Genomic DNA, 25,726 nt, shown 5'->3' on the forward strand with positions numbered 1-25,726 from the left:
ATGACTCTTGGAAACTACATAGATAGAAATGGTGCAGTGCTGAAGTGCCTAAAGGTGCAAACTATTGTTTAAAAAAAGATCCCTATCTTCTATACAGAGGAATTAAGGGAGATCTGCAAAGCACAAGTATCTTTATAATGTTGGTGATCACTTACCAACAAGAGGTGATGAGGGTGCTGCTGTTGTTGCCTTGGACTTGCAGTGATTTCCATTATATACAGGGCTCAGTTTGGTTCAGTGGTTCTACCAACCTCCCCGCACCACACCCCCAATTACGTCAATTGTTTCAACGCCCCTGAGTCACATCATGCTATAAACTGGCAAAAGCCTCTGCCCAAAAATTGTGAGTTAGATTGCATACTTTGTCTCAGGCCGCCCCAGAGCACTTATATTATTTGCTGAGTGTTACAGTCGTTGGTGCTGTGCAATACATGTGTATGGAGAAAGCTAGCTTGGAGGAATTTCAGCCTAGATTCTCAAAGATACTTAAGTATCTAATGCTCATGAGATTGAAATGAGTGGGAATTAAGCATCTAAAAGCCTTTGAGGCTCTGGGCCTTACGGTTGCCGGGCCAGATTCTGCAACTGCATCTGAAGGAGGGACCCGATTATCACATTTAGAGCCTCAGAGAAGTCCACAAGCCTCCTCCCAGGCAGTGCCACCAACTCGCACAGGTGCAGATATAGGATTAGATTCTAAGGCAAAAAAATAAAATCAGGCGCAAACCCACTTGGAGACCCAGGGGAAGCACTCTGTTCACTTAGCATTTGACAGCTTAATGTTGAGGTGGGCTAGTGGGAGGGGGCTTCAGGGAAGTAGCAGGTTTTAAAAGGAATTGACCTGCAGAAGGCTGGCGCCCTGGGCAAGGGGTAGTCTGAAAGAAGGCAGAAATAAAAGTGAGCTAAGGGGCTAACAGCACCTGCCTGTGAGGGTGGGGAAGGATGTGAAGAAACCAGAGCAGATATGCGGTCGGGGTACAAGTTTGCAGACTGGAAGAGGACAAAATTCGTGAATGTGGTTTGGAAGGAGAGGAGCAAGTCACACGGGTGTGAACACATGGCAAGTGGATTCTGCAGGGCCTGTTGCACAGAACATGCTTTGAATTGCTGTGCTCTTGATGGAGTAAAGGGAAACAAGCTGGGAATGAGGAGGGCCACAGGGAATCCAGACTACATGCAGTTCTGGGTAATTTTTATGCACCCTGAACCAGATTATGATCCCACATATAGTGGGTATGCTGATGCATACTTAAATCAGTGGAGAGGTGGAATGACCAGTTAAAGTAATGGATGCTGAAGAGCTCTCTCCGCTATGGACAGTCTGAGCAAAAACAGTGAGGCACCAATTAAAACTCAATCTCTAGTAACACTTTTTTTGAAATGAAAGGGGCACTCATGCTCCTGTGGAATCCACACCGTCAGCACTCACCATCCAGTGAGATGTTACCATGGCAACCCAGCTAAGGCAGGTTTCTGTGCCTGAGGAAATCAAATATTTCTGTACTGATCGTGGATGCTGCTACAGCTTAAATAAGAGAACTGGGAAGCCAGCAGTGACTTCTCTGGGTCCAAGCCTTCCTGAAATGGGAGAGAGAATGGGGATTTTGGAAGACAACATGCATGGAACAGCTAAGATGAAGCAGGTTCCAGACCATTCTAGAAAATTGGATACACACCATAGAGCAGTGTTTCTCAATGACCAGTGTGTTGAGTGGCACAGGTCTCGGTGGGCTCCCTGTCACAATTTAGGAAGGCAGCAGGCTGGGCCCCAGTAGTGCACACCACAGCAAGCTAGGATGCTGGCTCAGGAAGGAGGTGGACACAAAGTAATTCCATCTCCAAAAGGCTGCATTTCCAAAGGGCCAGAGCAGGCATCTGACAAGCAAGTCAGCTCTAATCACACTACTATTCAAGTTTAACAAGAAGTACAGTTCTACTCCCCTGTTTAAGTCACAGGTTGATTAAACACTACTCCAAACAGACAGCTGAAAAACACTTCAAACTACCACATTCCTTGCAGTGAGAGAAAATGCTAGAAAAATTGCTAAGGCCCAGGACTCTTCACCTGACACAAACTCAGGGTTTGTCCTGAACTTCCAAAAAGTCTTCCAGGAGCCAGAATCAGCACAGCAATTTATTTTGTCTAATGAAAGAGAGGAAATGGAAACGTCAGATGAATAAAAAATAGAGAAAAAACAAGGGACAGATCTGGCTCCCAAACTCCCATTATTATTGTTCGCATATATATCTTACAAGCACCCAATCATAATTGTAGCCCATAGTGTAGACAGTCACCGCCTCTGCACCAAAATGTCTTGCCTTATATTAGGCTGTAAGCTAAATATATGAGTGTGAAACAACAGAAGAGAGAGAGGAGAAAAAGGATGAGGGAAAACAATTACATGTAATTATATAGCCATAGGAAAAGCATGTAAGACAGTCTGAGGCTTCAATAGTCTTCCATTGACAACAGCTGAAGTTTCACTAGTCAGTGAAAGGAGAATCAGAACCTTCAGCCAAAACAGATGTGGCCATAATACAGCATTTTAGTTTTTCTAATGATCCCCAGATATTTCTGGATACAACAGAGTGTTCACAAATCAGCTTGTTTTTTTTTAATCAGAAATATGCTTTAGGCAGACATCTTGCCATAAATACTTGCTCCAACACATTTCTTTTCTTATAAATCATGACCTACTGCATAATTATAGCATAGGACCAGGAAGTTTAATTTAAAAAAAAAAAAAAAAAAAGCAGAACAAGGATATTTGTCAATACAGTTAACTGGTCAATCATTTAAATTATGTTTGTGGAGAAGAATGATTAACGTTAAGATTGGAAGATAAATGCAAAGCAATGGCTTACCCAGCTGACTACTCCTGCAACTTAAATTGACATGACATGAGAATTTGTACATTCTGTACGTGTAGCATAGGGCACCAGCACTGATGAATTATATTTTACATTAACTTGAAGCTAAAGAATCTGCAAGGAGTTTTGTCTCAAGTTCCATTCATAAAAAGCAGCTTCCTTTATACACATTACTAGGATGACCTATTTTTAATCTCATCGCTTAAAAGCATTGTAACAGTTCCCTTCTTTGGAAGGCATAAAGCAAGAGCCCGGGATGACTAGGAAAGAATCCGTCAGGCCAGAGGAAGTATTGTCAAATAAAGCCCAGAAGTAGGAGACCAGCAAGCAGGGGAGTATGTCCCACGTAAAGACGTGAATAGTCCAGAGACAGAGCAGGTGGGTTTTAGGAGAATAGGGCTGACTGGAATCATATGTTGTGGAACTCAGGGTATAGGAGGAGCTGCAGCATCTCCTAATTTGAAATGTTTTCCATCATAGACAGGGGTTGCAGTTTGGTTTAATGGTTGTCAGCACCCCCCCCACACACACACACTGTACAAATTGTTCCAGCACCCGACAGGAATACCAGAAGCCAAAAAAAGATCCCTGTTCTGATTACCTGACTTCCTAAAGAGCCGAATGAGGCTGCAACTTGAGTTCTGCTCCTTTCCAGTGCTGTGGCTGTGCTCAGCTGTTAGAGGCCACAGGCTCTCTGAATTCAGGCCAAATAGTTGTAAGATGCTCGTGTCCCACTACCACATTGACTGGCCCTGTGTAGATTATCCTGCCTGTTCCAGGACTCTGGCAAGGAAGGTTAAATTGGCTCAGGATCTACTTTATAAAACCTATCATTTGAAATCAGCAGCTTGTACTTTGACTGAAAATGCCAATTTGTATGAAATTTGAGCAAAGAAATCAAAGGCTAGTAAAACAAGCTATTTGGGAACTAGAAGGAGTGAGAGAGACTTAAAAAGGCGGTTTGACTATTTTAAGCTATGGGAGAGCACGGAATGGTTGCGTCTACATTGAATCCATACCGAATGTACTTATGTCATTGCTATCCTGTGCCTTACTGACATTTTTAAGCTCCCTGACATTCTACTCACACACTAACACCCAGTGACCCACTGACATCTTCTAGCAACTATTAAAGAGTCAGCTTTTGGTCACCCAGTAGCACAATTTGTGTAAGCTTATCAAGGCTGGGACCGTGATTCCCTGAATATCTTGTATGGAATAAGACTGCCAATGCTCTGAGTGATGATAATGAAAGGTTTGGGGGATTCCTTGTTGCATGGTTTGAGAGGCAGCAGCAATGTTTAACCATGTGTTTAAGCATAAAATACATGTTTGTTGAGTGCAGACCTTATATGTCCTGTTGTTAGGTACTGTCCATGTCTGGACAGATTGATTTTAGTTTGAGGGAGAGGGTAGTTCTTTCTGGTGATTTGAACAATTAGAGGAGAAAGGGCTGAGCAAATGGTCCATTGGGTATGTATTAGAAAAACATTGAAAATACTTTTTTTTTTTTTCCATCACAATAGACTAGAATAGCTTTACAGGATGCCTTACAAACAGACAATAAAGTGCAATTGAGCAGATGGGATAACACTGCATTACAATACAAGGCAAACTGCAGGGTTTTGCTGCATCTTCTCAAGCTGCAGTCTGCCTTCTGGTTTCTTTCCTCTGAGAGGCAAACTTCTGCTAAGCCTGTTGGAATCTAGAAGAGTTTGGCTTTGGTTTTGGCATGTTTCCAGCATAGCTAGCTGGGTACATGCCATTCAATGGACCCAGTCCGAGATGAGGATCAGAGTCAGTGTAAGAGACTTTGCCATTCCCATAATGTGAGTTTTTGTGATGATGGCTGTTCTCCTGCTTCATAAGCACAGGCTGCTACATTTAAAAAAAGAATGATGTTATCAGATAAGGGAATAAATGCCATGAAATTCAGCCTCAAAGCCTTGCATTGCATACAAAACTGAATTCTGATCTCCCATATGATTTCACGTGTACCTCGAAGCAGCAGCTACTGTACACATAGATGATCTGTATTTAAGTTACACTGATAAATACACAACTCAATAATGAGACCGAAAAATAAACACGACATAGGTCAGCTATTCATCGGCCTTGTGTAGACCTTCCTTCCTAATAATACAGTTGAGAGAAAGGATTCCCCTTTCCACTTCTACCATGTTTTAAAAATACACTTCATGCTGAGGACTGAAGAACTGCAGGGGGTATATTTTCCCTTTCAGATTACCATTCAGTTATGGTTGCATGGGTCACTCAACACTGATATGGTAAAGTGCATTCCTGGTCTGCAGTACATGGTGCATGGGGAGGATTCAGGCCATGGTACCAGGCCCACCAGGGGGTGGGGGGGAAGAAAAGGGCAGGTGCCCCGAGGGCCCAGCATTTCAAAGGGGCCTGGAGCACTGAGTGCCACTGCTGCTACTTTGGCAGCAGCCACAGCCAAAGCTCTGGGCCCCTTTGAAGTGTTGCTGTAGTGCTGCTGTGCCGTTCCAGGCAGCGCTGGGTGTGATCTGAGTGGTGCTAAGGCTAACTGCCCTAGGCCCCTGCACTTTCCACCCCGGCCCTTCCCCTTCCGGGAAGCAGAGCTGGACCCCTCTCCCACTTTGCTCTGGGGCCCACAGTGGCATCATCCTCGCTGCCTGGTGCAGTTGGAGTAGGAGCCTGAACTCTTGCAGCAAACATCTTCCCAAACAAGTCTTGTTGTTGTGTTCTATCATCTTCCCTCATGCAATGATCCTGAGCCAGAAACTGCTCTGCAAGGCGCTCTCATACACTTCCATTTTCTCCTCATGCTCTACAGACTGCCTGGGCCTTTCTATTCCTTATGAATCCTTTCCCCTTTGGTATTAGATTCACTTATCGCTGTCTTGGAGGTTCACCCTAGGATAATTGAATACTTTCTCTTAGACCACCGTGTGACCGTTTGAAAACCCAAGTTCCTGCATGTCTGAGGCTGCGCTGTAGAGGTTGAAGGGCCTAAAGGCAGACATTGCACAGTGCATTGTCTCAGTACTTCAAAAGAGGCTGAGTACATCCTCAGAGAAAAGTGCCTTTGGAATCTCAAGGCCCAGATATGCCATGCATTTTAAATAAGGAAGGCAATGTAAGATTCTTACTCTGAACCCCCAGCATCTTTGTGCATGCATCTGGGAAAAATTTAACGTGACATGCTCAGCTGTTTTGTTGTTGTTTCACTTCCCAATATCCTTTTTGAATTCCACATTTTACTTTGGGGCATGATGCCATGGGACTGGCATGTAGCATTCTCTGTTAGCAAATATATTGCTCCCCAGGGCTTGTAATAAAAATTGCATTGGCTCAAAATGCATCAGTCTCAGTTGTATAACAAATAGAGCCAGAAAAGTACCAGGTTCTGGGGTTCTGTATCTTCTGCTTCTTCCATGACCAGCTGCTCCGCCTGGGGTCATTAAGCTGCTCCTCCAAGTTTGGAGCCAGGACATGCTGCAGCTGCTGCATTGGCAAAGCCTTCTTGGGGTCTGCGCTGAACACCAGAGTCCCTTTGCTAGCCTGATCCAATATTTGTTGGCTGTCCTCCAGCACTATATTGGCTTGGGGGGTTCAGAAACTCACCATCCTAGCTGATCAGGCTATCGTGAAATGCTGCAGGATCAGCACACATACAGCAGCTGCTCAAAGGCCTTGTAAAAGAGGCAAGATGATGGTGAGCACCTAGAAGTGCTATTCTCATCCCTGAATTTCCATCACTCTCTTGTAGAATCACTTAATCTGCTCCCTGGACTGGTCCCAGATCCAGTGAATCCCCAACAATCCCAACACACCCACTACCTTTTGGAACACCTGAGCTACATCTACACGTGAAGCCTACTTCGAAGTAGCTTATTTCGATGTAGCGACATCGAAATAGGCTATTTCGATGAATAACGTCTACACGTCCTCCAGGGCTGGCAACGTCGACGTTCAACTTTGACGTTCCGCAGCACCACATCGAAATAGGCGCAGCGAGGGAACCTCTACACGCCAAAGTAGCACACATCGAAATAGGGGTGCCAGGCACAGCTGCAGACAGGGTCACAGGGCGGACTAGCACTTCCGGGGCAACAGCTAGCCGCTCCCTTAAAGGGCCCCTCCCAGACACACACAGCCTGCACAGCACGCGGTCTGAAGAGCCATAGGCATGCAGACCTCGGGCGACGCAGTCATGGACCCGCAGCAGCAGCCAGAGGTCCACCCAGCCCTCCCGGCAGGAGCAGGGCTCGCCCTGATCCATGCCATGCGGGAGGCAGCTGAGCACCTCCTTGCCACACCGGAGGAGAAGCGGCCCCCAGGGGAGCAGGGCTCAACCCCCAACCCTGCAGCACCCCACCCCTGCCCCCGCCTCACACGCCGCCGCCTGTGGAGCCACCCCACCAGCACCGACTGGTGGGAGCGGCTGGTGCTTGAGGAGTGGGACGACGACCGCTGGCTCAGGAACTTCAGGATGAGCCGGCAGACATTTATGGAGCTGTGCCAGTGGCTCACCCCTGCACTCAGGCACCAGGACACTGCCATGGGGGCGTGCCCTCCCAGTAGAGAAACGGGTCGGCATCGCTGTCTGGAAGCTGGCCACTCCCGACAGCTACCGATCCGTGGGGCAGCAGTTTGGCGTCGGCAAGGCCACCATCGGGGCTATCCTCATGGAGGTAAGAGGGACCACGGAGGGCGGGAGGGCAGGTGGGCCCGGGCAGGGCAGGGCCACGCACACCCTGCTAACCCCTCATTGGTGCTCTCCCATGTGCTTTCCTTGCAGGTCGTGCGTGCCATCAACGCCATGCTCCTCTACAGGCTCGTGAGGCTGGGGGACCCAGATGCCACCATCGCGGGCTTTGCCACACTGGTGCTTCGGGGCTCTGGAGGGGACTCTCATCCCCATCCGCACCCCAAAACACAGTGGAGGATGGTACATCAACCGCAAGGGCTACCACTCAGTGGTCCTCCAGGCCTTGGTGGACAGCCAGGGCCGTTTCCAGGACATTTATGTGGGCTGGCCTGGCAGCACCCATGACGCCCGGGTTTTCCGGAACTCGGGCCTGTGCCGCTGGCTGGAGGCGGGGACCTACATCCCCCAGCGGGAGATCCCTGTGGGGGACACCACCATGCCCCTCTGCGTCATCGCAGATGCGGCATATCCCCTCCGGCCCTGACTCATGCACCCGTACACGGGCCATCTCTCTGCCAGCCAGGAGCGCTTCAACCAGCGCCTGAACCACGCGCGCCAGGTCATGGAGCGCTCATTTGGCTGCCTCAAAGGGCGCTGGAGATGTCTCCTGACCCCCCTGGATGCGGGCCCCAACAACATCCCCCTGATTGTGGGTGCCTGCTGCGCCCTGCACAATTTGGTGGAGAGCAAGGGGGAGGCCTTTTTTCAGGGCTGGGCTGTGGAAGCTGGCAGGGGCGACGTGCAGCCACCCGCTGCCCCCAGTCAGTTGGTGGACCCCGAAGGGACCCGGGTCCGGGAGGCCCTGCGGGCCCACTTCGAGGAGGCTGTGGGGTGAACTCTGCCAGGCCCCCCACTGTGCCCCCCCCCCTTCCTCCACAACACTCCCTGCCCCTATGCCCACACCATGGAGCTCCCAACAGCACACCCCCCCACACACTTCTCCTGGACAAATAAAAGCACGCACTCGTTGGTAAAATGAAACTGGTTTTCTTTTTTAACTGGTTTTTGAACTAACAACAACAAAACTATGTACAAGACATACTAACTAAACAATAACAGAAGAGTGAATAATAAAAAAGTTTCCATATATTTACATGTAACAAAAAAGAGAAAACCAGGGACTGCAAGGAGGGGGAGAACTATTTACATGGGGGGGGGGACTGGGCAAACGGGGGGCACAAATACATAAGTCCAACTATATACAAGGGGGGTGGGCCATGTCCTGGGCCCCACGCCCCTATAGTCCGGCACTGGGGGTGGGCGGCCGGGAGCCCCGCATGGGCTGCAGCCCTGTCCGGGGCTGGCTGGGGGCCAGGCGGACCAGAAGATACATCCGGCGAGTCTCAGCTGGCCCCAGGTGTCCCTCGGCGGTCCAGCCCTCGGTGGCGGGGCGACGGCGGATGGCGCGGTGATGAGCGGAGCAGCGGGTGGCGCGGCGGGTGGAGCGGGCAAGGCGGGCACTGCGGCGGCCGGCGCGGCACGGGGGGCCAGGTAGTCCACGAGACGGTTGAATGTCTCCATGTAGGCCCCCCATGCCTCTTGGCGCCAGGCCAGCGCCCGCTCGTGCAGGTGGAGGCGGCGTTGCTCCACCCGCAGACGCTGCTCTGCAACCTCCAGCTGCCGGCGATGGAGGGCCAGCAGCTGGGGGTCCGTCGCTGCCGTGTGGTGTTGCAGGGTCTGCCGTCTTGCTGTCCGTGGGGCCGGTCGGTCCTCCGCCGAGGGGCTGGCCTGGAGCGATGGCCCCGGAGGGGATTCCGGGACCACTGATGCCTCGCCGGCGCTCTCCAGTCCTTCCGATGGTGCAGCTGTGGAACACAGGAGGGGGGGGAAGAAGAGTGGAGACAGGCATTAGTGTGGGCTCCGAGCTGTGGCCCTTGTCCCCCCCACCCCTGTGCTGCAGGTTCCCCATCCCCGTCCCCGGAAGATGCTGCTGTGATGGGGTTCAGGGGTCCCCCTGCACTGCACCCCATCCCCTGGCGGGAGTGACTCTCACTTCACTCAGCAGGGTCTGACAGGAGAGGTTTCTTAGGCCACAGATGCCCAGTTTCTCCCAGGAGTGACAGCACAGCAGTCAGAGACAGATCTTCCAACCTGTCCTGGGGCGAAGACCCCCAAGGGGTGCCCTTCTGGGGTGTAGCTTTCCCCCTCCTCAGGGTGGCTGCCTTCCAGCTCTCCCTTCCCCTAGCCTCTACCTGCGGCCCCCACCCCGATTCAAAGCCAGCTCGGCTCCTCCCTCCTCTTTGTTCAGGGCAGAGGTGTCACCTGCCAGCTGTAGCCCCAGGATCATCCTTTGCCCCTGGGAGCTATTCAGCTTGTTGCTCATATCTAGCCTGAGTCTCCCTTTTGCACTCCCCCCACTCCATCACCTGCTGCTGCGGGGTGTCCCACCCCCTCCTCCCGGGGGACCTTTGAGGTTCCGCTCCCCCCTGCCCCGAGGATGGGGCATGGCACTGTCGTGCTGGGGGGGGGGGGCAGGGGCTGATGCACTCCTGTGAGGGACATGGCACTGCTGTCCTTGGGGCCATGGTCATCTGGGCATGTGGGGGGCCCTGGACACATATCTATTACCCCCACCCCTCAACTCCAGGGGTGTACACCAGAGGGGGGTACATACCTGTCGGTCCACTCCCACAGTCTGGAGATCCCCGGGGGGCGGACGCCCGACTGCTGCTCCGGGAGGGCAGGAGGAGGATCTGCAGCCCGGACTCTGCAGAGGAGGAGCCCCCCTCCTCCTCCTCCTGCTGCGATGGCCCGGGGGTGGGCTCCAGGGGGGGCCCCCGGGGTGCGGGGCTTACCTCCGGGGCGGACTCCAGCTGCAGGGCCTGCTGGGGCTCATCAGCCGAGGTATCAAGGGTGGCCGGAGGGGAGGAGGTGTGCCGGGGGCCCAGGATGTCCCTGAGCTCCCTGTAAAAGGGGCAAGTGACGGGGGGCGGCCCCAGATCGACCGGCCGCATCCCGGGCCCGGGCGTAACCCTGCCGCAGCTCCTTAACCTTACTCCTGACGTGGTCAGGAGTGCGGGCAGGGTGACCCCGGGCGGCCAGGCCCTCAGCCAGCCTAGCGAACGCATCTGCATTCCGCCTCTTGCTCCCCATTACCTGGAGCACCTCCTCCACGCTCCAGAGCCCCGGCAGGTCCCACAGCTTGGCCTCCGTCCAGGAGGGGCCCCGCTGCCGCTTCCCTGCCGGGCTGCTCTGGCTCCCCTTGGGGGGGGGAGCTGCTGGGGGGGCTGCTGGGCAGCCATGGCAGGTGCTGGCCCTGTTCTGGGTGGCTGAGGGACGTGCAGGCTGGCCGCGTGTCTGGGCTGCCGCCTGCACGTTCCTTCAGCTTCCTGCACAGGAAGGGAGGGGGAGGGGACCTTTAAGGGGCTGCTCCACGTGGCCACCATTGAGCTGAGGGGCTGGAGAGAGCGTCTCCCAACCCCTCAGCTGATGGCCGCCATGGAGGACCCCGCAATTTCAATGTTGCGGGACGCGCAACGACTACACGATCCCTACTTCGACGTTGAACGTCGAAGTAGGGCGCTATTCCCATCCCCTCATGGGGTTAGCGGCTTCGACACCTTGCCACCTAACGTCGATGTTAACTTCAAAATAGCGCCCGACACGTGTAGCCGTGACGGGCGCTATTTCGAAGTTAGTGCCGCTACTTCGAAGTAGCGTGCACGTGTAGACACGGCTCTGGTCATTGCTGGTACTCTGACATTGAATGTCACACTCATCTCACACCAGAGATTTACCAGTACTTAGTCACTCTGGTTCAGTGACTAAGTAGGAGGGCACTTGGCAAAGGACTTCTTCCTCTCAGTGGCCATAGCTAATGCAGGAGACAGGTAGCTCTGTCTGCATCTCAGTGGTCATAATCAAATGGAAGGATTAAATGTCGAGCAGCTGTACGTGAACCAGAGGGGTTGCTTCCATCTCCTGGGAGTCAATAAGCTATTTTTGGGATAAAAGTTAGTGACACAGTTCAGTGTTCCTATGGGCTAGTGTTGATGGACTCTAAGGACACAGATCTTGAGGACCCAGATCCAAGTTTCAGCCACAATGCAAAATGATAAAGTTTGAACTTACGTACCAGTGAGACTTAAGATTGGACCTATGCGTCACCAGATCCTAGAGTCTGGGTCCTAAGTGCTTACTAGGGATTGCTACCTTCTTGATACAGACAGGTGAAATGGGTGATACAGACAGGTCACCAATGACTAGCTGAACCTGACATGTGTCTATGAAAGAAAGACAGTGGTAACCGTACAGACTGAACAATTAATCCTGTACAATGGGAAACTCTGGCAGCTAGACCATGTGAACTCAGTAGAGGAGCAGCAGCTGGCTTTTGGAGATACACAGTGAGTCTGACCTGGGACTGACAGACAAAGGGACATAGAAGGAAATCCAAGATCATTCCTAGAGCAACGTGCCTCAAGGAAGTCCAGGCTTCAGCGAGTATGGACTATATCTTAGCCTTGGCTTCTGTAGGCTAACCTAAAGACTTCCCAGTGCTGTAGTCCAGTTGCTGAATAAGCCCTACTCTGATATGGTGTCACTGCAAATATTACTTGATGTGCATGATCCCTAATGAGGATCTTTAAAGACGGAATCTGTCTCAGTTGGATTCACTGGTCAGAGCTCACAGTGAGAGTCTCACAGGTCAGCCTCAGAGGCATTGAGGCCTGGTGATGTGCCACAGTAAAAGAGGGGAAACTGGTTGGGGGGGTTGGCACACTAAAGGGACTGTTTAAAAGGTGGGGCACAACACACTCCAAAAGTATCTGAGGCTATATTCTGCTGCACAGATCAAGAGAAAAGATGTTATCTAAAACATACGCATAATTCTAGCAACAACATTGTTGTTAAAGTTGCACATTTGTTGCCAAGTGTGATGATAGCAAGTGTGTACTGGCCCATATGACACAGAAATAATTATATACACTGTGGAATGAGGGTTTAACTGATGATTTCCTAAATTTGTCATTATGACATCAATGACATTTTGCATCTTTGCAGCATCCACTATAACAAAGTTTTCTTTTGTGGAAATCATAGACACTATAAGGAAGGAGGCACACAGTTTTTGGAAGGCTGATTCTTGTAGGACAAAAACAAGTCTCCACAGCAACTGATATTTTTATTATCTCAAAGTCTTCTGAACTGTCTACTATTTTTTTCTCCATCTACTATATCTTATGGCATTGCTAAGAGCAGTAGAACTAATATCTACACATCAAAGACTCCCACTGATTTTCAAAAATCATTTGCTTTTATAAATAATGACTAGACATGCAGAGCCTGGATTACAGTCAAATATTTATTTTGCTCTCTAAAAGTTCGTTCTTACACAAAAACTCGGAAACGTTCTGTAAATCACATTTCATTTGGAAACTTTTACTAAGACAATAGTCTTTTCAGTACCATGAGTTTTATCTCCCCGGCCCCCAATAAACAGAATGATCAGGAATATTTTAGTTACACTGTCTATAGAAGTAGAAGTAGTAGTCAGTAAAAAATATCCCAGCATAATTTGGATCTGTAGAACAGTCTGCAAGATCCTGCAAGAGAAAAATAAAGGAGATTAATGTTGAAACTAATCATACCTATAAGGTTTCCCCCACCACCCCCCTTTTGGCCTCCTTCCCATCTGAAGGTGGCTTACCGGTGCAGCTACACGGAAATAGTATGCACTGTCATACCACCAAGTCACAGGGAGAATCCAAATATGCTGACGTCCCTAGATAACAAATTACAGAAAGTGATAAACTTGATAACCTCATTTTACATTCAGTTATAGAGAAGGATGGGCTGTGAAAGCATTCACTGCCAAATGCCAGATGAATCATTCTGATAACAAGAGTCGATAGGGACAGTGAGAGAATTCAGCACACTTTAAATACAAAAGCAAAGTGCTGACTTTAAATGTTCTGCATGGGTTTTGTTCCAATCAGCTCAGAAGAGGAATGGACAGACATCTGGTCCCCAGCACACTCATAAATAACTGAGCTCCCTCTAGGCTCCTTTAGAAGGTTAAGATTGTTCCACATGCGCTAAAGAGCTCTGCAAAGTTTAAAGTGCAATAGCAATAAACATGATTTAACTGATTAACAAGCCACATTATGACTAATATCCTGGGTGTAAGGCAGTGTTCTTCTCTCCATGACTCTTGCAAGAAAATGTGCACACAGGACAGAAAGTACCTGTAAATTTATTACAGGTACTGTCCTATCACATCCCAGGTCCCTGCCAGCTCTTTAAATAGCACCCTACTGGCTGCTGCTGCAGTTCCTGCTGGGGCTGTACACTGGGGTATACCCCCTTACTTTCACCTCTGTGTATACAAGCAAGATTTGGATTGAGCTGTGATCTAACATTGCACCACGTACATATGCAAGTCATGTATTTCGGCTCTCACACTTTTACCAGAGATTGCATAGGGACAATTTATTACATTATTCTTGCTGGAAATGATCTGATTGGCACTCACATGCTATCTTTCTTTCAAGGATCTAGCAGACATTACAAATATCAATAAGGTCTCTCTCTCACCCATGTGCAGGAGGTATTATGCACATTATACATGTCAGGCAGAAATCATTCTACTGATGGCTGGCCTACTAAGCACTGGGGAATAAATCTGGCTACCCTCAGAAATATACGCTTGAAAACAAATACTTTGAGGAGGAGTACTTTTATTCTGGCTCAGGCCAACCTTTGATGAGTCACTGTTACTGCTGCGGGGAGCAGTTTCTTCCTTATGGCTCAAACTCACTAGCTTTAGTACGTTGATGTGAATTTCAAGCTGACACGCCAAGCTTGACTAGCTTTGTTGGTCATCAGTCTCAGTGACATCCTGACATGGGCAGATATGGAGACTCTCTGGCTTTGACTCAGAGATTGCTGAAATTACAGTTGAAGGTCAGAGGACCTTAATTCGCTTGTGCCTGATGATCTTGCCATAGGTCACAGCAACCTACATCTTTTCAATGACTTTTGAAAATCATCTTGGGCAGGAGGAGAAAGACGAGGCTCCAGACAATAATCACAGCACCAAGTCCTACTTTAACACCACTGAAGAACTCAGGGTGTGAAGAGCATGGAGGTTTCACAGGCTAAAATCAGCTGTACAATGAGCCACACATGATTCCTCCGTGTTCTTTACATACAGATTTGCCCTAGATTTTTTCCCCCAGTATTTTCTAGCACCCATTTCCCGCCCCCAGCCCCCTCCCCTGCCCCACTTTTTGGCAAACTAGCGGGCACACTTCCAAGCACGCAAAAACCCATTCCTGCAAGGTATTGAGCCACCACAATTCTCACTGAAGATAATAGGGATTCAGGGCACTAACCTCTTTATGTGACATGAATACCCAGCACCTTGCAGGATCAGATCTCCAGCTGGCTTAGATGGTGGGGAAGAGTTCAGATGTTTGGGACAACTTCTGTTGCCCTCAAGACATCCAAGAGAACACATGAAAATAATTCTCACTTAATCATACTCAGTTTCTCTCCAGATTGCCTTATAGGTGAAATCCTGGTCACACTGAACTAAATGTTAGTTTTACCTTTGCTTTCAGTAGAACCAGGATTTCACCTTATATCCATAATTCACTAGCACGGTAAGCAGGAGAATGGACAGGGGGTGAGGGTTCATCAACGTGGATGTGGTCATGGAGGCAAACACTCTAAAATTCTATTCTGTTACGCCTTTCTCCAAAGGTACCTACCACAGTTGAGCTGCACTAGTGGTGAGTTATAGCACAGAAACTTATGAAGGTACATGCACCTAACTGGCAATGTAATAGGCATTTATAACTGAGCGAGTTTCCAGAGGACAGAGGAGGTATGAAGAAAGGAAAAAGTCATCCCACAAGAGGCCCATGAGAGCCTTAAGCATCACTAGTTTAGTTTTCACAACAGGCAGCAGCAATGTGATTCATATGAAGGGTTAAGTTCACTCTCATTTACACCAGCAGAAATGCAGGCTAACTATTCGATTTGAATTGTAGTCTGGATTTCCACCACTGAATTGCTAGAAGAATTCGGCTTAATGTGTTTACCAAAATAATTTGAGGGCGTTAATTTTTGTTTTTCATTGGTTTGTTTCAAGCACCACAGGTGCAGAACGGACTGAGCCTAGAGATTCCTTGTTTTGCATTCATTGCCCACCTCACCACACTCTTGAGTTCCTGAGGATGGGCTTTTTTGTTCCCTGCTCCCAGTATATATTTCCATGCTCTGATCACCCCAGCATGGTCTTCTACCAGACAAGGGAGGTAAGCACCCCAGCTTCACAAAATTAGCACCCAAAGAGCTCCATCTCCTTTACTGGAGAGGGATGTCCAGCAGATACATGAGTTATGGCTAAGCTTTTCAAAGTTTTATCGTCTCATCTATAACATATACTTCCTAAAGACATCCCAAAATGCCTCACTAAAACCAACAGTACCATGTGAGTTAGGGAAGCAGGGTTGTCTCAGAAAGATGCTTGCAGGGATGCCTTGAAGAAGTGCCAAATTATTTGACAGTGGGTTAGACCAGTTACAAATTATTTCTTTGCTTAATACCGCTGAGAACCAAGTTCATGGGGATATTGAACATATATTCCTGGGCTTACCTCAACTTTCATTTTTGCTTTGCATGTCAGAAAAGCATTACCTGACTGGTTTCCGGGAAAGCCTCCCTTTTGTTTCTCTTTCGTGACTGGGAACAAATATTTCCAAGGGTGACTTTGCACTGAAAGATGATCAGTGGCTCTGTCGTGCTTCAAGAAAAAAGAAAAAGAATCCAAGGTTCTACTTGGCTTCTTTAACCGATCACTCCTCCCCCTCAGAAATACAAACAACCAAACTGAGAGATGCCCTGGAGAAAATTAAAATATAGTCAACGTCTTCCTTGCAGCTGTGGGTGCGAATGGCATGTTGTGTGGAAATGCTAGCTGTCCTTCAGCCAGAGCGCTACAGAGAGAAGTAAGGACTTGGCACAGCACAGGCTTCACTTGCCCATCTCACTGCTGTGAGCATGCACACACATTACAGCCCACACCACAGTTCTGTAGAGAGAGAGTGAGAAGACAGCAGCTAGTGCATGCATGTTCACATAAGCTGCCATTCACACCGCAGCTGCAATGCCTCTGGTAGTGACCAAATAGAGGAGTATCGGAGGGGTAGCCGTGTTAGTCTGGATCTGTAACAGCAACAAAGGGTCCTGTGGCACCTTATAGACTAACAGAAAAGTTTTGAGCATGAGCTTTCGTGAGCACAGACTCACTTCATCTGATCTCACCAGCATCTGATGAAGTGAGTCTGTGCTCACGAAAGCTCATGCTCAAAACTTTTCTGTTAGTCTGTAAGGTGCCACAGGACCCTCCGTTGCTGTTACAAATAGAGGAGGTAGTTGCTGAGGTTCAGAAACGCTAACTATGATCTGGATCTTTTTCGGGACGGGCGAGGAATCTGCTTCTGAAGATTTGGTGCAGCCCATCTAACTGCCCAGCCAAACACACACACATTTCCAACACTCAGTCTAGAAAAGTGATTGTTCCACTTTATTCGGCACTGGTGAGGTGAAGTGGATATTGCATCTACTTCTGGTCCCCCCACTACAGAAAGGAAGGGGGTGCCTGGGACAGGGTCCAGTGGAGGCAACAAAAATGATTAGGGGGTTGGAGCACATGACTTATAAGGAGAGGCTGAGGGATTTGGGAGTATTTAGTCTGCAGAAGAGAAGAGTGAGGGGGAATTTGATAGCGGCCTTCGACTACTTGAAGGGGGGTTCTAAAGTGGAGGGAGAGAGGCTGTTCTTGGTGGTGACAGATGGCAAAACAAGAAGCAATGGTCTCAAGCTGTAGTGGGTGAAGTCTAGGTTGAATATTCTGAAAAACTATTTCACTACGAGGGTGTTGAAGCACTGGAATGTGTTACCTAGGGAGGTGGTAGAATCTCCAGCCCTAGAGATTTTTAAGGCCCAGCTTGACAAAGTCCTGGCTGGGCTGATTTAGTTTGGGTTGGTTCTACTTTGGGCCGGGAGCTGGATTCGATGCCCTCCTGAGGTCTCACCTTTGAATCTATGAACTCTTAATTTTGGAGAGATTTGAATATACTGTAGCCTTCACTGTGAACATACTTATGATAACTAGAGGCTTTCACTTATCATTCCCCAGTGCCTGGAAACCTTTGGGCACCATTACAGATGTAAACAAAAAACTTTACGGGAGACAAGCCAAAAATAAGGAAAGTTTGCAAACACAACCCCTCTGTGCACAAACACACAATTAAGAAGGGAGCAAGCAAATCCTGCACTTTATACTGATCGAGGTCACAGGTTGGCCCTGGGAGACAGTTTCAGCCAGAATCTTTCAGCAGAAAAGATTCTAGCCCACTTTTCTTTCAATAATGTCTAGAGATAGTCGTCTGTTCCAGTTCTGCCAACCTGAGTGGCTGTGATAGGGCTTGAGTGCAGGAAAAAGCTAAACACTCAGAAGAAGCTGGATGAGGCATTGGGTATCAGAAAAATGGAAGCCACAAGATGGCATGAAAATATAGGTGGTGGTCTCCTGGGAGAAAGAAAAGAGCTTGCCTGAAAAGCCTGGTTTTACAGATTTAGACAGACGTTTGTTCAGCATAGCAATTGTACACATCTAAAATACACGTGCTATGTAATGTGCTCTGGACAGCTTACAATGGTGCTCGATGGCTTCCCCTGGTTTTATTTAAGGAAATGAAAGCACAGTATTTGAATATAAATAAAAACAATTAAATGTGGATTGCTTGTGGATTTCAGGCTTGCCTTTTTTTTTTTTTTTTAAAGTGAAAGTGCATGAAAACACATTTATAGCAAAATAACCTGAAAACACACCTGGAATATCTAAAATAAATTCAGCATCCTATTTTCTGAACCTACAAACATGATACATTCATATCGATGCACGCAACATTTGTTTATAAAGCACATGCTTAAACTAAAGGTTTCTACTGGTTCAGATAATGCACAGCCACTTTAGTAGGAGTCCTGTGAAGTTTGTTCTCATCTTAAAAGCAAGACTGGTGATATGTGCAGTCAGAAGATTGCCTTTAATGAATATTACATTAGCTGCATGAAGTTCTGCCTTAAAATTCTGAGAGACCAGTAAAGAAATGTCATGAGGCAGAATTAATCATTCCCAATTCAACAGCTGTTCTGACCGGTATCAGCCTCCACTAGAGGAGAAGAGGTGCAGAAAAACAGGTTATTTCTCAGAAAACGGAAAGGAACTAAACCTATGTTCAAGATGAGAAGCCTTTGCTGACTATGAGCTTTGATGCTGGTTAGCTCTGCCCTACGGCATAGGTAAGAACAGGGACTATTTTCTCATCACTTAATTAAAACTGTCTAAAAATCACAATAATGAAAGCCACAATCCTTCAAATGCTTATGGGCAGTAAGTAAAGTTATACATATGTTTCAGTATCTGCAGGTTTGGGGCCTAAGACTATTGCATTGTAATGTCTACCTCAATGGATGAAAGTCAAGCTTCTGTAGAATGTTGGCTCTAGCCTGATGCATGACATCCCATTGCAGCGCTATTTCAAAGACTTAAGTTATGTCTAGACTTTCTCCTGGACCCACTGCACAGGAAAGAGTTTCATCTGGGCTGCAGAAAAAAATTCAGGCAGCAGCAAATTCATTATGTTTTCTATAGTCACACTTGCATTAATTGTACTTACTTGATCTCCAAGGAGAGTTTTACAGTGATGGGTGTGTATTTGTTAACAGGAATAACATAGCTGTAATTTCCAGACCTAAATGTTGGCAACAACAAAGAGACAATATTAACAGCAAAGAGTTTATGGCATGACTATGAAAAGTATATATGGAGTAAGAAAAAATTTAACAGATTACATCAAAAAAATCTAATTTCAACTATAATATTTGCAATTAGCTTTGAAAAACTGACTGGCTCTTTATCAAAACAAGTGAATGGACAGGCAAACACCAATGCCATCTTAGTGGCATACATACCTCATCACGTTAACAAAATACTTTACACACCTGCACTGTAGACCTTTACGACAATAGCGGTGGTCAATTTTTTGTTGTGTTTCCAAAATCTGCATGGAACTGATTGTTGTTTCAATCCCTAAAAACAGTGGGAACATTTTTTCAGGATTACTTCAGGAGCTCATGGTAAGAAAGTAATAACGCCACAGTTAACACAGTAGTTCCCAGCCCCTTATTATCAATGGTAGAAATTACCACAGGTCTAAATTCACCAGCAAGAGACGCTTTCAGCTGATAAGCTTTATCCTCATTCTTCTGTTAAGGGGAAATCAAAACTAAAGTCACATGTGCAACATAATGAGCGCCTCATATTAAAACATTTTCTAGGACAGAGCATCTTAGGTAGAGCTGTTGAAGCAGTGCAAGTAATAAAGCAGCAAATCTGCATATTTGTTCTCCCTAATGGGAGCTGTTCGTGCACAGATACGCGTGAGACAAGTCAGCCCTTAAACTGAAAATCATTGTTTTTTCCTAAAGAAATGATTCTGAACAGAATGGATTTTTTTTTCCTAAGAATCCCTGCAGAAAACGTTTCATTCTGTAAAGGCAACAGATTCTACATTTAACCTATTTGATAGAACACAGGTACATATACACTGACATACCAATTAAGCTGTGGTTCTAGAAACAGATCAGCTAAAATCTAGAATTAGAACAACCAGAACACTAAACCAATACCATCTCTACCTTTTGCTCCTGAGATTTTGAGAAATTCAGATCTCAGCTTTGTGATTCTTCCTCCTCTATTGAGTGTGTTGAACTGAAATACCTTGTCAACCCATCTCCCCAGACTTTGTGGAAGTTTGAACGTGGTTCAGATTCTGGATCTGAATTTCAAATTTTAGGGGTAACAGACAACACAGTAGGAAATTGAGATGAAATTAAAGTGACATATTCATTGAACATACTTCAAAATTCAGGTCACAGAAGCTGCAACAGATATGATAATAACTTGCAATATCCTGGACAAACTTTGCTTCATTAAGTTAAAGTAGCTTAGGAGATCACTGTATTAGCAATATGTATTGTTGTGGGATAGTATGTAGCTTTTTTTAAAGTGGGGAGACAGGGCCAATGTAAACATTGGGAAGTGTTATGTGCTTCCAAGAACTCTTTTAAAACAATAGACAAGTCCAAAATTTTGGTTGAGTGGGGCACCTAGGAAGTACTTGAGAAGAGAGGGTTTACAAATGACTCCCCTTCAGAGCCATGCCTTTAGAAGAAAAACTGCTTGTCTGGCTGATTATCTATTCACAATCTCTTCTAAAGTCCCAGATGAATAAAGGAAGCACTCACCAACTCATAGGGGAGCTAAGTCTTGGATGGAAGGTCCTATGAACTGGTGATCACAGAAAAACCTCCTAAATCACCAATCAGAGCCCTTGTTGGAGTCATGAAATGATCTCTGGCAAGCTTATTATCGTGTGTGGGTTCTTTTAAATTTTTAAATATGTTCTCTTTGTAATGCTTTTGCCATAAGAATAAGCGCTTGCTTAGAGAGTCGTGGGTGACGTATAACTGTGGAAATTACATTGTTCACTGTCTCTCAGGAGAAAAGGACAGAAGCTGGTTTGGGCAGCCTGTGTGGGCTAAGGTAGTACAGCAGAGGCAGGGAACTGTGCAGCCTGCAAATACCCAGATTGGGAGTCTCCACCAAAGAGAGGTGATGCCTGAGGATCCTGGAATGTGCATGCTGGCCAGGCTGTGGAAGAAGGAACACAAGCACAGTTGTGGCCACCAAAAAGGTTAAGGAAGGAAAGAAGTTACCAGACTGAGAGGAAAGGCAGTAGTTAGGCTATTAGCCTGACACTTGGGAAATGTGGGCTCAATTCCCATCTCCACCATCAGGTTCCTGTATGACCCTGGGTTTCCCATTTAGTGTCATCATGCCTCAGCTTCCCATCTGTAAAATGAGAATAATAGCACTTCCCTAGCTCACAGTGGTGTCATGAGAATTAAGTATTGTGAGGTGCTGAGATACGATGGCAATAGGTGACATAAGTAACTTACATTGGCCATGATTTTGCTTTGGAGAACTAGTGAAGCAGTAACCCTCCCTTCACAACAACACTACCTCATTATGGTTGGTATGACAGCAGTGCTGGAGGCCCCAGCAAACACCAGGGACCCAAATGCATTAGGCGCTATACATACAACAGACTGTTTGCACCTCCAAACATAAGAACATAAGAACGGCCATACTAGGTCAGACCAAAGGTCCATCTAGCCCAGTATCCTGTCTGCCGACAGTAGCCAATGCCAGGTGCCCCAGAGTAGGTGAACCAACGACAATGATCAAGCCATTTGTTTCCTGCCATCCATCTCCCGCCTTCGACAAAAGGCTAGGCACCATACCTTACTTCTTGCTAATAGCCATCTATGGACCTAACCTTCAAATATGTATCGAGCTCTTTTTTATACTCTGTTAGAGTCCTGGCCTTCGCAGCGTCCTCTGGTAAGGAGTTCCACAGGTTGACTGTGCGCTGTGTGAACAAAAACTTTCTTTTATTAGTTTTGAACCTGCTACCCATTCATTTCATTTGGTGTCCTCTAGTTCTTATATTATAGGAACAAGTAAATAACTTTTCTGCACTCACTTTCTCCACACCATTCATGATTTTATATACCTCTATCATATCGCCCCTCAGTCTCCTTTTTTCCAGACTGAAAAGTCCCAGTCTCTCTAGCCTCTCCTCATATGGGACCCGTTCCAAACCCTTAATCATTTTAGTTGCCCTTTTCTGAACCTTTACTAACGCCAATATATCTTTTTTGAGGTGAGGAGACCACATCTGCACACAGTACTAAAGATGTGGGCGTACCATAGTTTTATATAGGGGAAGTAAGATATTCTTTGTCTTATTTTCTATCCCTTTTTTAATTATGCCTAACATTGTATTTGCTTTACTGACTGCTGCTGCACACTGCGTGGATGTTTTCAGAGAACTATCCACTATAATTCCAAGATCCCTTTCCTGATCCGTTGTAGCTAAATTTGCCCCCATCATATTGTATGTATGATTGGGGTTATTTTTCCCAATGTGCATTACCTTACACTTACCCACATTAAATTTCATTTGCCATTTTGCTGCCCAATCACTCAGTTTGCTGAGATCTTCTCGAAGTTCTTCACAGTCTGCTTTGGTTTTGACTATCCTGAACAGTTTGGTGTCATGTGCAAACTTTGCCACCTCACTGCTTATCCCTTTCTCTAGATCATTGACAAATAAGTTGAACAAGATTGGTGTCATCCAAAGAACTTGCTACTAAAACAGACGAGTCCTGGGAATGGGAGGGGACAGACTCAGAGAGGTGAGAGATTTGCCAAGGTTCCATAGCTAGTCCAGGGCAGACCAGGCCTCTGGACTGGAATGCCAGTGCCTCCTTCAGGGGATCACATTGACTCCTGTTTAAATCAAGCTATTGCTAGAAACAAAATACCATCTAACCTCATCACAAGCCCCTGATGCTCTTCATGCTTCAGGAATGCTTGAGTGCGGTCTCCTATTATCTCCCCACTCTGCACATCAAGCACAGCGATTCCTTCACCCAGAAGGGATCAGAGATCATTGGGCAACCATTAAAAGGGAGCTTCAGTTAAATGAAGAGTCCAGATCCTTGTCTGCACCATGGAGTCTTGCAAGCATTCCCACTGTTTCTAAGCCCAGTTAGTCTCCACCAGTGTTGGACTCCATACAAGAGATGGGCAACCAGCAGCAGGCAGCCCAGCTCACGTACGCTTCAGCCTGACTCTAGGAACAAGGGGTCCCTCTGCTGCAAATGACCATATTCAGGGGCTTAAGTTCTTTACTGCATTGGGCATGGAGTGCTCAGTGTCTCACAGGGTCAAGCGTCTGTTGCGGGTAGTCATTTACATTGGGGGGAGAGGGGAAAACAACTGTGTGTAACACATCTTTCACTAATTTGACTTGAAGTCACGCTCTTGGCTTCAGTAAGTGGAGAGAGAGAGAACAAGTGCAAGAGAAATTCAGCTGAGATGAGTTCATCATACGCAGTCCAACCTTTACGTAGGTCAGACCCAGAGATAAGGTAAAGATAGTATTAGAAGGAGTTCCAGGAAATCTGGAAGAGTCTCGAGAACTTTTGTATGCAATTTAATTCTACAATAAAATTACAGTGGACTATCAACATCTAATAGATTCACAAGGACCAATTTCCTATAATAAGCAGCTATAAATGCAATTCTGCCAAACCAGGCCAGCAGGAATTCAAACAAAAGTAATCTATTTTTTAAATAATGTATTCAAATATTTCTTTTAAATGGAGTACTTACAGTCAATTCCAAGGTCAGGTTTTTCCATCAGTCTTCTCTCTTTCAGTGCTTTATTTTTGCTCCCTGTGGGAGATGACAATATTACTGATCTCCCTGTGAAAACTAATCTAATGTTAAAAATGGACAGAAAAACCTCATCACAGGACAGATAGCATGTTCCATCTCAAATGGCAGATCATCAAGGCACACATACCACAAATGACAGAGTTATTTAAAATGCAAACCAGCTGCATTCAGGCCAAGGTGCGTTACAAAGGAAAGGGAACGTAGACAGCAAAATCAAGTGAGCTTTTGAAACTCTACAGTACACAAGAAAATAAAGTCAAACATAAGCAAGCACAAAGGGCTTGCCCCAGTAAGCATGGAGTGTATTTGGCTCCTATACTAGGGGAAAAGGAGGTATTAATTCACTTCCCAGCATAGTGCACCTGCATACATCTGCCTATAAAGATGCAGTTAGCAAGGATTCCCTCCCAGCTAGCATGGCAATGACTCAGTGGATACCTGGCCCTATAAAAGTAGGCAACAGGAATATCTAAGGAACATAAGATATAGGATAAGGACTGACCTAAGATGTAGTGTGCCAGGGACAGAGGTCACACTTCAAAATTAAGAAGATCTAATTTATGCCAACGTACAGCTACTGCAGTGATCTCCTTGATTTTACATTTCCACTCCACGTGCCTTGTGTCAGCAGTGTGTACCCTCAACTGGAGCACTTACGCAGATTTAACTGCCAGAATGGGGCATTGTGGATAGGTTTGCCAGGTGTCTGGACCATACAGTCAGAAAGAGACCCTGGCAGCAATGGTCAGCACCATTGCTCTGCTCTGTGTAGCTCCCAGAAGTGACCAGCATGTTCCTTTGGCTCGTAGGCACAGAAGTAGTGAGTGGGTCTCTGTGTGCTGTCCCTTCCCCAAGTGCTTTCTCTACAGCTCTCCATTGGCTGGGAACTACAGCCAGTGGAAGCTGGGAAGACAGTGTCTGCAGGCGGGGGCAGAGAGCTGCCTGGCCATCCCTCAGCCTAGGAGCTGGGCATGCCCGTCGCTTCCAGGAGCTGCCCTAGGTAAGCACCTCTCATCCAGATCCAGCACCCAAGCCCTACCCAAGCCCTCAGCCCCCTCCTGCACCCAAACTCCCTCCCAGAGCCCACACTCCACACCCCCTCCTGCCTTTGCTCCAGCCCAGGGTCCCCTCCCATGTTTGGAACCTCTCAGCCCTACCCCCACCCAATGTCTGCACCTTCTTCCTGTACCCCAAATCCCTACCCCAGCCCGGTGAAAGCGAGTTACAGTGGAGGGAGACAGAGCAATGGAGGGAAAGGGATGGAGTGAGTGGGAGCAATGCCTCAAAGAAGGGGTGTAGCCTTGGGAAGGGGCAGGGCAAGGCAAGGTTGTTTGTGTTTTTTCTACCAGGAATGGCCACCCTAGTGGCCCTGGGGCCTCCATGCACCGCCTCAAACCAAGAGTTGGCTTCACAGCTCCCATTGGTGAGGAACTGCAGCCAATGGGAGCTGCGGGAGAAGTGTCTGTGAGTAGGGGCAGCATACAGAGCCTCTTTCTCTTCCCCTATGCAAGGAACCAGAAGGACATGTTGCCACTTCCTGGGAGCTGCCTGAGGGAAGTGATCATGTCCCAGTCCTCTCCCGCAATCCATGAGCCCCCTCCTGGAACCCACATTCCTTCCCATGTCCCAATCCCTTGTCCGAGATCAGAACCCCCTCCCCTCACATCCCTAACTCCGTCCAGAAGTCAGCTCACACCTGTCCTGCACTCCAACCCTCAGCCCCAGCCCAGAGCCCTTCTTACACCACTACTCCTCACCCTCAACCCTGA

At 47.3% G+C, this 25,726-nt stretch overlaps 1 protein-coding gene across 1 annotated transcript in view; it reads right to left on the reverse strand.

The window, feature by feature from the left end:
* Positions 1-12,867: 12,867 nt before the first annotated feature.
* The window catches only part of MYRFL (myelin regulatory factor like), a 77,883-nt gene continuing 65,024 nt past the window's right edge, over positions 12,868-25,726 (reverse strand). Inside the window, exons 20-25 of the mRNA XM_075004093.1 lie at positions 23,892-23,954; positions 19,589-19,676; positions 19,264-19,338; positions 16,217-16,322; positions 13,221-13,295; positions 12,868-13,116 (exon numbers count right to left, since the gene is read on the reverse strand). Coding sequence (XP_074860194.1) covers positions 13,030-13,116; positions 13,221-13,295; positions 16,217-16,322; positions 19,264-19,338; positions 19,589-19,676; positions 23,892-23,954 — 494 coding nt within the window. The 3' untranslated portion in view covers positions 12,868-13,029. The remainder of the gene's footprint in view (positions 13,117-13,220; positions 13,296-16,216; positions 16,323-19,263; positions 19,339-19,588; positions 19,677-23,891; positions 23,955-25,726) is intronic.

This window comes from Carettochelys insculpta, chromosome 1, assembly GCF_033958435.1.
Source record: "Carettochelys insculpta isolate YL-2023 chromosome 1, ASM3395843v1, whole genome shotgun sequence".
Classification (NCBI taxonomy): domain Eukaryota; kingdom Metazoa; phylum Chordata; order Testudines; family Carettochelyidae; genus Carettochelys; species Carettochelys insculpta.